At 50.0% G+C, this 11,332-nt stretch overlaps 1 protein-coding gene across 1 annotated transcript in view; it reads left to right on the forward strand.

Annotated features, from left to right (window-relative positions):
- The window catches only part of TMEM272 (transmembrane protein 272), a 29,357-nt gene extending 24,193 nt beyond the window's left edge, over positions 1-5,164 (forward strand). Inside the window, 5 exon segments of the mRNA XM_077752642.1 lie at positions 785-829; positions 832-866; positions 4,808-4,940; positions 4,943-5,025; positions 5,027-5,164. Of these exon segments, the coding sequence (XP_077608768.1) occupies positions 787-829; positions 832-866; positions 4,808-4,940; positions 4,943-5,025; positions 5,027-5,164 (432 nt within the window). The 5' untranslated portion in view covers positions 785-786.
- The last annotated feature ends 6,168 nt before the right edge of the window (positions 5,165-11,332 follow it).

Genomic DNA, 11,332 nt, shown 5'->3' on the forward strand with positions numbered 1-11,332 from the left:
CTCAACCCATGGATTCCAGGTGGTCAAAGCAGGGGAAGAAAACAAAGGATCACATGCCAGTTTTTAAATGCCTTGGCCCAAAGTGCCCCATAGTATTGGTTAGAAGTAGTCACACAGCATTGGCTACCCACCAGAGGGCTGGGAAGTGTGAGGGACATTTGCTGAGCAATCAGTGTCTGTGCACAGTCAAGATGTGTGCTAGAACACATCCGAATCCTGGTCATTTGAGCCACATTGCTCGCTGAGGGCAATGGGCATTTCTTTCATATATATTCCTTAGGTTTTTAAAATTTTTTCAGTGTTTATTTTTGAGAGAAAGAGTGTGAGCAGGGGAGGGGCAAAGAGAGAGGCAGACACAGAATCCGCAGCAGGCTCCAGGCTCTGAGCTGTCAGCACAGCACCTAGGAGCCCCCCTTTCACGTATTTTAAATACTATATCATATCACCATTAGTCAATAATAGGCCCAGAAGACAGAGGCCAGAGAAAAGTAGAGAAGGCATTGCTATGGGAATTAAAATGAGAAAGGGTGCAGTCAGTTACTACCCAGACAAAACAATATCTGGTCCCTGCTCTGCCTGACCTCTGGGGACAGTCACTTAGTCCCCTGAGCATCCTGAAGATCAGGTGGCCAGTCGGACTGGCCTGGTCCACGAGCAGGGGATCGGGTTACAGTTTATGTGAGGAGCATTGGGGTCTCTGCAGGAGCCTAGTGCGTCTTCCCCGCTGGCTTTATGTTCCCCAATGCATTTCTCTTAGTCCTCTTTTCTTCTCTCCCCTCTATAGGAATGAAGGTTTTGGAGCGCTGCCCCACACAGCCCCTCAATCTTCCTGTTTGCTAGTGGGCGGGGCCATTGGAGCCTTAAAGGTGAAGTATATTTCTCCACTGTTTGTAGTTCTTGCAGAAATTCAGCTTACAGGCATGCGGCATGCATCCTTTAATTGTTTGCTACCCACAGGGGAGCCAGAACAATTCCCCTCCCTAAGCACAGGAAGATCCTGAAGTCTGCTTGCAGAGACATGGGCTTTTCCAGATGAGGAGTGTTCACCCAGAGCTGCGCATCTGTGCAGTAGCTTCGCTCCTGCCGCCCTGAGCGCAATGTGCTAATTTGTGGCTTAGGTCTGACCACAGTTGAAGCAGAGGAGCTACTGACTGCCAATTAATTCTACCTTTGAATTGGGCCAGCCTTATCTTGGCCTTTCTCTGCTTCTTTTTAGAAAGGTTCCTATGTAGGGCAATGGAGTTTGCATCTGGTTCAAATGTATTCGATTTTAGCAGCTCTTATTTCTGTGTTTCTCCTAGTTCTCGGTTGACCAGCAGAGAACCCATTAGCTGCAGTCATCAATCAGACGTCCACCTCGGGTGTTTCAGGGGAGGAGTGGCTCTCTGTGACTCCCAAGCTTCTGTCAGCATAGGGAGCTGATCTGCTCCTGGGTTGTACTGACATCCGTCTTAACAGGAAAAGTGACAGAAGAAAAAAATATCAAGGGTCCCAGAGGGTCTACAGATGTCGAAGTCCCTGGCCCTCAGAGATGTCCCACCTGTCCAAAGCACCTCAGGTCGAAAGTATCTTAGGTCCACCTCTGTTCATCAGTGACCCTCCCCAGCTGTCCAAGTGGCCCTCAAAGCTTCCTGTATCAAAGGCTAGAAAACACAAGCATCCATTTTTCCAAAATGATTGCAAAAGATGAAGCACAAAAGAAAACCACCAGGAACACCATATATAAAATTTCATTTGGACCCACTGTCTGATTTCTTTAACAGCATCTTTCTGGCACTTGGGGTCTTCAAAAGTGCTGGCCGGTGACATTGGTCAGGGTATTGGTTAGGACATCAACCAAGTGTCCTGCTGTTCTCCTATGCAACCAGCAGTCACCAGCTCAAGTCAAGGGTACCATGTCTGATTTGAGGCATGTGTTTGGAGCCTTTTGTGTGTGAGGTTACCTCACCATTAAATGCCTTCATCTCCTAACAGCAGTCCGGGGGGCAGTGTTCTGGAATGTGCGATAGCACGTGATCCCCCACTGTGACAACATCCCCATGATATTTGCTGGAGCTCTGTTTAGCTCCAAGGAAACCCAGAGGCTCTCTGCTCTGTGTGGCTGCTTATCCCCTGTGGCCCCGTGGCATGAGGGGAAAGCCTTAATGGACTGAGTGCCATAGAGATGTTCAAAACAAGGGCCAAGTTTTCAGCAGTAATTACCTCTGCTCTGCCCTCTCTCACTCGGCTACCTCATCATCGGGCTGTGAAGTGAAACTTTCCTGTGGAGATGTTACCGTCCATGGGGTCTGTTCCTCTTAACAACGGCAAACTTTTCCTTTATGAAATCCGGCCCAGAACCCAGAGGTAATTTATTTTAATGAACAAACTAGGGCTCTGATAAACAGCACTGATTCTTTTTTCCTGGCAATCTAAAACTGTTTGAAGCCAAATTAAATTTTTGTGCTCATCATAGCAAGGTAATACGCAGCGAGTCCATAACCGTTAGAGCAAGAGCAAACAGATTTATAGAATCCCCAGACGGAGAAGTTTGCTGGTGATGCCAGTGCTTTGTCTTTAACCCTCTCAGAACACCGCACTGTGATGCCCAGCCTCCTTTCTAAAACACATCAGGTGGTGCCACAGTATTGCATTTTATTGAAGAGAAAGTGGAGCATCGGTGAGTGAACATTCCCCAGGGTCACCAGAAAGAACTGTGAGTCATGACCCGCTGGAAGATCATGACATGAATTTAGTAGGTTGTAACCATTAAAAAAAAAGTGGAATAGAGGGATGCTTGAGTGGCTCAGTTGGTTAAGCATCTGACTCTTGATTTTGGCTCTGGTCATGATCTCACAGTTCATAGGACTGAGCCCCACGTCGGGCTCTGTGCTGACAGTGCAAAGCCTGCATGGGATTCTCTCTCTTCCTCTCTGTGCCCCTACCCACCCCCCAATAAACGTAAAAAAATACAAATAGAAAATATTAGAGTGCCCAGTAAGCATTGTGTGGTACACACGTACACATGTGTGTTTGGGTATACTGGCCATGTAATTTAATCCAAACTGGGACACTTTTGCGAGTACACAGGGGTTCTAATAATCATGCCAGGAAAACACCATAAACCAGGACTTCTCTGAGCCAACAAGCACACATGGTCCCCCAATTACTAGGTTGTGATGCAAAATGTATTTGTTACTGAGGGCCGTGTTCAAAAGAAAGTTTCAGAAACACCGATTTAGTGGCCATTTGTCTACCTAATGCTCCACCTCATCTCCCAATATCCCACAGCTCGGTGATAGTCTCTACCATCCAGTGAGTGCTTACACTGTGCCAGGTGCGGTCCTAAGGGCTTTGCTCCGTTTTGAACTTAGTCCTCACAAAACCCCTCTGAGGCAGGCACTTGTCTCAGAAAGGAGTTTTGAATACGAGGAACAAAAAATCAGGAGGAAAGACACCATGGCATCCGGAACCGACCAGGCCCGTGAAGTGGCCCGGAGGTCGCGGTTAATCTGCTGGGGTCCGCCCTTCACGAGGCAGGGGGCCTATTGCGGGGCCCTCTAGCACCAGGACCAGGTGCCGGTGTCACAAAGTCACGTGTGGTGGAAGTGTGCTGGGACAGTCGAAGGCAAGTGTGTCCACCTGGCTTAACAGTCATAATGGCAGAGCGCAGTGACTGGGCAGGCACAGTGAGCCGGGGTGAGAAGACAGGGGGGCCACAGGGCAGCGCAAAGGGCACCCCTGAGGCACGAAGCATGTGTTGTGACTGAGGAAAGTCGTGAGCAAGAGGGCAGGTGAACCAAACACAGCCAGACCCCGTCTCTTCCTTCCAGTGGGGAAAGAATCACCGCGGGTGCAGCCAGCATGGTAGCTACTGATTGGTTTTGCCAGGCGAGGAGCAGGGAGCCTCTCGGGTTTCTTGTTCGGACAGCGTCCCCCAAATGAGAGTTACATCTTCGACATTCTGAGCCGAGGGCCCGAGGACCGTCGGTGGAGCCTCACACGTGTCTGCAGTCTGCAGCAAAGTTCTGGAAGGGAGCTGCAGACGAGGGCGCCATCAGCCTCTCAGTGGGTGAAGGCAGGGTCTGGGCCACATTTGTGAGGGTCACCAAGGAGGGAAGCTACTGAAAGAGGCCGAGAGACAGAACGACTTGGTGGAAAGGAAGCCAGCTTTGGCTGAAGAATCTTCCGCTTTTTATACGCGTGAACTTGGCCCAAATCCTTAAACTGTCCTGGTCCTCAACTCCTTTGTTTCTAAAGGGAGGAAAGTCATGTGCATTACATAGGTTGCTTTAAATAAGACAACCTGCCTAAAAATACTAAAAGCACTTAGTATCTGTCTTAGCTCAGGCGGCCGTGCAAGATGCCACAGACACTTTGCAGGGGGAGGGAGGAGGGCACCTTCAGCTGATGACCATACACAGGTTAGTGGTCATGGGAGGAGGGGGGAGCAGGTCACTGGAGCCAGGAAGGCCAGGGGGTGTCTGTCCTCAAGGATGAGGAAGCAAACCAGAGCAGCAGCGAAACTCTTGGCGCGGAGATAGATTCCGGTCAACTGATCCCTTGTCCAAAGCGGCTCACACATCAAAATGGAAAATGCCACCAAGGATGCTGACTAAGGATTGACGCCTTCATTCTCGCCAGTTCTAATTCTTCAAGATTAAATTTCACTCCTTGGCGGCATTTCTAACTCTAGTGTGGGCACTTTGCATGTTACATCTCTCTCTCTTGTTGTTTCTCTCCTACCTTCTATTCCCTCTCCACCCCCTGCTTTGCCATCCTGCCCTCTACCCCCGGCGGACCCCCACCCCCGCCTACCACAACCCAGGTGTCCCTCCCACCATAGGACTCCACCAGGATGAGGCGGCTTGTGGCCAAGGCCATGGTGATTGATGACGAGGACGGTGATGCATATCGTTGGAGGCTGACCGAGGGCCGGTGTTATACCCACCTCAGTCTCAACGCCTCTGTCTCTGGTACATTCTGGGGACTTGCTGGGGCTCCTCTGTTCACCTGCCTGATTTTATCCCCCCTTTCTGGCAGCCTCTCTGTGCAGTACTGTGACAAAACCCTGGACCTCTTCACAGACGGGGCCCTGGTGCTCAGCCACACCGCGCCAGGCCTGCCCATCCTGGGCAGCAACTCCGTGGGGTCCAGGTGGAAATTCGTTGCCGACGAAGACTGAGAGTCACCCGCTCTGGCACACGCGGGCCCATAGACGCGCCCGCGCAAATCCACACACAAACATACACGCGCATATATGCAAATACACACACGGACCCACTGACGCATGCGTGCACAATTGCAAGAGGAGGGTGTGCTGTAAAGGCAGTAAGACTTTGCTACAGGCAGTGAAGAAACCACCAACATGCACCGCGTAGTCTAGGCAGACTAAAGAGGCAAAGAATGGGAGTCTCGAATCACACGCAGTTCCCAGGACTGTCACAAGAGCAAGGTTTGCTCTGCTACTGTTGTTACAGCTGTGCTGTCATTCAGCCACGGACAACCTGAAGTTGTAGGAAGGTAGATCTTTCAACAAGACATATCTTAGCTTCACTCTGGTGGCTTTGCTATGAAAAAGAGAAAGGTGCTCTTGTTTAATGACTTCAGGTATCTTGGGAAAGTGAACGAGCCCTCTTTCCCAGCCCCATATCGGAAGGGTTTGATCAGACAGGCAAGGGCATCCCAAGGACAGCTATAAAGCCTGCCAAAATCGAGGGATCAGTCCCCTGGGGCTTCGATCTGGCCCGTCAGCCTGGCATCACAGGGGACAGTGTGCCCTCCCCGTGTGCCTTGGGTAGCGCCACTGCAAATTCTTTGCTTGGCCCGAGTCTGCTGCTTTCCCCGGCTAGCTGTGTATGCCTCTGTGACTTGCTGATGGCACAAACCGGTTTCGTGTAGGGTTTGGCCAGGTTGAATGTGGTGTCGTTAATGTAGGTGTTTTTTTTGGTCTCTGAGTTTAAATACTCGATGGGACGGGGGGGCGGGGGGAGCACCGATGCTTCAGAATCTTGGATGAAGACTCTGCCGTGTGTGTTTCTAGGGGACATGCCTGCCCAGGGGGACAGCGGCACCTTCATAATTGTGCTTCTATGGCAGCCGCGTGCACAGCCTCTGTATGTTTACATGGTGCTAAGCTACAAGATTGCTCTTGTGCCAGGGGTGGGGACGGGATGTTTTATAATAAAACCAACCCCAAAATGGCCATCAGTGTGGGCTCAAACCAAAAGTCTCACTCCTCTCCATGCTTTCAGAGAAAAGGACCTCGGAGCTCACGTTATGTTTGGGCATCTGTCACCTACTGTTACATTTGGTCCAGGTTCCTCCCAGGTAGAAAGAAGGTGCTGGAAGCGCCCTCTGCTGGGCAAAGGGCAGAAGCCCTTACTTTGCCCCTACCCCTGTGGGACTTTGCTGTTTTCATTTTTGCCTGAGCCTTGGAAGATCAGACGGTGTACAACTGGAAGTTCCTGCCATCATCTGGGATGCCCGAAGTCACTCTCATTGTGCCCCACATCACCTTCTCCATGCTGGGGACTCAGACACTAGAGCAGGCAGGGTGTTCCATGGGCACCCTCATCCACCTTAGGGGTGGATGACTTCCTTAGGTGATGACTCACCAGTCACTCGCAGTCGCTTAGCTACTGTTTGGACACAAATGAAAGCCAACAGAACCCAGCTCAGTCCAGACCACACATCAACCAGTACACTTCACATCTCTGATACTAACTCCTGAGCAGGACTTGAAAAGAATGCCCCAAAAAGGAAGCCAAGCCTATACAGTTAGGCGAAGCCAGACTCTGTGCTTATGGAGGAGAATGGCCGGGCACCCCTCCGCAGAGACAGGATCCCCAAGTGCACAGGGACCACACCACTGGCTCAGGCACGCCAGAGCCTAGGATGACAAACAGACTTGTTCTTTACTGCTAGCTCCCGTCATGGCTGCACATTGTGTTGGGAATGACCCTGAGGCTCTATTGAGACTCAACAAGTGTGAGGGGACTGAGGAGCCTTGTCCATCTGGGGCATGGAGTGGGGAGGGGCGACAGCCATGCCATGATGGGCAGCTCCACGCATACAGTCCCATGGGGGTGATCCCGGGGTTCTGGGGACTCGGCAAATGGGGGTTCCTCACTCACATCTCAGCACTGGCCTCACCTCATAGTGATGTGTTGTGCCCTTGTGAGTGACTCACAGGAGGAGTCTGGCCGTGGACAGGCCATGACAGAGCTCCTTGTCACTGACTTCTCTTTCTCTGTGGGCACGGAGGATCTGAGCCCATACACCCACACGCCTGCCACACACACGCTTCTGAGATTTTGTTGCTGGGGCCTGGGCAAAGGTGGAAGGGGCTTGCCAAAAAATCATTCTAAAAATCATAAGCTGGCTGTTAGACTGCAGATCTTGGCTAGTGCTCTGGGTGCACCGATCGCCAGGTCCCCAGCGCTGGAGATTCCCAGGTTCTGATAGGGCGTGACTATCCCCAGAGTGTCACAGAATCTCTGTGCTGGTGTACATGATGACTTACCAAATTTGCTTGAGAAAGTGGCAAACTATCCCTGTTCCCCGAAATGGCTTGGGAGAAGAATTTATTTCCTCCTTTCATTCTGTTCTCTATATCTGTATCTTGTTTCACAACAGATGTGGAGGGTCTTTGAATGCTGTATTTGAAGGGCACCTGAGGGGCTCAGTTGGTTAAGCATCTGACTTCAGCTCAGGTCATGATCTCGCAGTCTGTGAGTTCGAGCCCCACGTCAGGCTCTGTGCTGACAGCTCAGAGCCTAGAGCCGGTTTCCGATTCTTTGTCTCTCTCTCTCTCTGCCCCTCCCCCACTCACAGACTGTCTCTTCTTTCTCAAAAATAAATAAACATGAAAAAATAAAAAAATAAATGCTGTATTTGAGGCAATAAAATTAAAGGAAAATATATAGTCAAAAATCAAACTATAGGAGGGGTGCCTGAGTGGCTCAGTCAGTTAAGCTTCCAACTTCAGCCTGGGTCATAATCTCACAGTTCATGAGTTTGAGCCCCACATCCGGCTCTCTGCTGTCAGCACAGAGCCACTTCAGATCCTCTGTCCCCCTCTCTTTCTGTCCTTCCCCCACTTGCTCAATCTCTGTCTCAAAAATAAACATTAAAAAAATATAACTATAGGAAAAACTAAGATGGTTAGAAAGCAGACGTTTTCAACCTCTTTTTCCCCTTACACCAACGCACTAGAGTCTCACCCCAGAGGGGTTGGTGAGGAAGTGTGGAGGGTCTTGTAGGTCCTCCAACCCCCTTTGCAAAGGAGAATATTGGTCATAGGCCCTCGATAATTACTAAAACCTGGACTACATTTTTGGCTTTGAGTTTCCTTGCCACCAAAGAGGTAAGGAAAACGTGATCATCAGCTACAAACTGCACATTTTCTGTGGAGTAAAAAAATATGCGCCCTCAGGAGAAACACAGGTCAAGTCTGAAAGACCATATTCACATGCGTCCGTTCGTAGAGGGAACATGGCGGGATTCAGTGGGTGACTTCTTCAGCATACTATACAAAGACACTAGCAGTCTTTGAACTATAATTTATTAGGGCCTCCTTCAACGGAGGGTGAAGTCGTTATGATGAGGCACATTTCAGAAAAGAAGTTGTAGGCCAAGGCAAATGATGACAGTTCTCTGAAGGTCTGGCTTCACCCAGAGAGAACTTTCAGAGGGTCTAGGAAGTGATCAGCTGCATGTCCTTGATATGATTCCTTGTTAGCATTATTGCCCTCATCTGGGCTTTTTGGTGGAAGATGAGCATGGGAAGTGCGGAGTTCCTATCCAGAGCCTCAGAGCGTAGACATTCCACACTGATGCTAAGTGGACGGCAGAATGAAAGTACCTAGCCAAGAGTGACCCAAAAGCCAGCCTTCCCTTCTTCGCAGGAATGGTCGTCTGGGGAAATTAACATAACATTTGAACTTGAAAGTGCTAAAAAAAAAGGGGGGGAGGGGGACCATTTCATTGGAGCCAATCACGCAAGTGGTTCACAGAGGCCACAGAGATTCATTAGAACCACCCAAGGGTTTGTTTAAAATGCAGAAGCACGGTCCCCAGGGATTCTGATTCTGTGGGTCAGGGGACCACATGTGTGCATTCAGGCCACGCAGGAGTCGTGGACTGCCCCAGAGCTGTTTCATCGTGGTTGTGAGCATGAGGGCACTATGGTGCTGGCCTAGGATTTCGCGTTATTTCCATCTGTCTCAGCACAAGAAGAGGGAAAGTGGTCAATAACTTCCATTCGTGTATAAATGAATCTTGTGCTTCATTTCCTTGTGGGCGTTTTTCATTGTTGATGACATAGACCTGGTACAGTTGCTCCTCGGTGCTTTCCCTGAGTTCCCTGGGGGAGATAATCCTCCAGGCCTTGGGACGCTTCTCTCCTCCAGTGGGATTACCATGGGTACGGACTGTACACAGGAGCCAACAACCGTCAAGGGCCTGTTCAAGGCACATTTTGCTCCATATAACTCATAATCCTCAAGTGGGCAAACGAGTTCATAGTGGATTCTAGAAAAATGAACTCATAAAAAATCCTTATTGATTCTAGTGGTAATTTCTGTTTTTATGAGTATGGAACTAAGAAGAAAGCAAATCTCTCTTTTTCAGAGATCGGATTTCAATAGTTCACTTTTGAGGTCAGCCTGCTACTGCCGCTGCCTACTTAGGAGACAGCCTCTTGCTATCGCCTGCAGACGTGAAATAGCTGGTGGGTATTTCTCACATGCATCTCCTGTTGTTTTCTCTGGAACACTACCTTTGTTAGATCAGTTAGCTTTTAAACTTTGTTACTGCGTTGCATGGAAGTAAAGTTTCAAAGGCAAAGAAAAGACAACCCACACTTCCTGCGTGCTGGTACTGCACCAGGTGAGGTGGTAAGGCTTTGCACATAATGCCCGTTCTAATAAGGGCACTCACGTCTCGTGACTCAGAAAGTCTCTGGTCTGATTGCCTCCTATTCACCCCCATTGGTGAGAGAGGGGTCTCTTGCCCTAAATGCCAGGAGATGGTGGAGCCCACAACAGTTGATTGCTGGACGGAGGAGAACGATGGTGGTTAACAGGTCCCAGGTATGCACAGCCCAGGGGTAGGATGCAGCACGCTGTGCAGGGCCATGTGGAGGCTGCACAGAGGAACAGACTGAACAAGCAGGGCTCTCAGGGGTCATGGTCTGTAGTAATGAGGGGGTGGGGGGTAAGCTCTGGTTCTGGTAGGCGGACCTGATGGGCTTGTTGGAATAACATGTGGAGCCGGCAGGGAGGTGAAACCTGTCATGTTGAGGAGAGGTGGGGTGCAGCAGGTGGGAGCCTTGCCTGCCTCATGACAGGTGTATCTGGTAAGAGCAGGGAACTCATGGTTAGGCCTCTGGGCCTCTAGGAGGCTGAATATGTCAAGGTAGCTGATGAAATATGGGGCCTCCCAATACACCCTCCAAGATCAATCTCTGCCTTTATTTGCCTATTTTCCCAGGATTACTTAGTCCTGGATTCAGATCTAGATCTGAACTTTCTCAACAACCAAAGCAGAAGGCAGATCAATCAATGATGAGATACACATTGTCCATGAAGTAAAAAAAAAAAAAGGGGGTGGGGGGTTGGGTGCCTGGGTGGCTCAGTCGGTTAAGCATCTGTCTAAGGCTTGGGTCATGATCTCGCCATTTGTGAGTTCTAACCCCGTGTGGGGCTCTGTGCTGTCAACTCAGAGCCTAGAGCCTGCTTTGGATTCTGTGTCTCCCTCTCTCTCTGCCCCTCCCCCACTCACAATGTGTGTCTCTCTCAAAAATAAAGAAAAACATTAAAAAAAAGAAAAAAAAAGAAGAAGAAGAAAGCCTTTCCACACCATCAACACCCAGGTTAGAGCACTCACGGCTCTGGCCCTGGTCTGCAGCTCGGAGCCCTTCCAGCCTTCTGATGATTTTCCCCACAATTGCAAAAAATCTTGCAGTCTAGTTGGATTCTTCCAAACCATTTTTTTTTACTCTTTATTTCTTCATTTGGATATTTCAGCCTTAAAATGTCCTGAAGCCTGTGCTTTTCCATAGTCCCCCCCCCACACACACAAAGGCGTTCACAAATTGATTTACAGCTTATAAGTTTGTTTATAAAGAAGCCAGTGTCCGTTAAGCTCCCAGTTCACTGGGGAAGCAGGTGTGGCCCAGAGCCTCTGGGACTCCTCCTATGCCCGCCCACAGGGGCACCCCAGCTGCAGCAGGTGTTGTAGCTGTCGGCTCACACCTGCACCCTTTCCTGGAAGCCCCCTCTGGGTTAGCAGAGCCAGCTTGCCAGGACACGCCCCAGACTTACCCTCCTCCCCCCTCCCAACTACCCCC

This window comes from Crocuta crocuta, unplaced genomic scaffold, assembly GCF_008692635.1.
Source record: "Crocuta crocuta isolate KB4526 unplaced genomic scaffold, BGI_CrCroc_1.0 scaffold190, whole genome shotgun sequence".
In the NCBI taxonomy this organism is placed as follows: domain Eukaryota; kingdom Metazoa; phylum Chordata; class Mammalia; order Carnivora; family Hyaenidae; genus Crocuta; species Crocuta crocuta.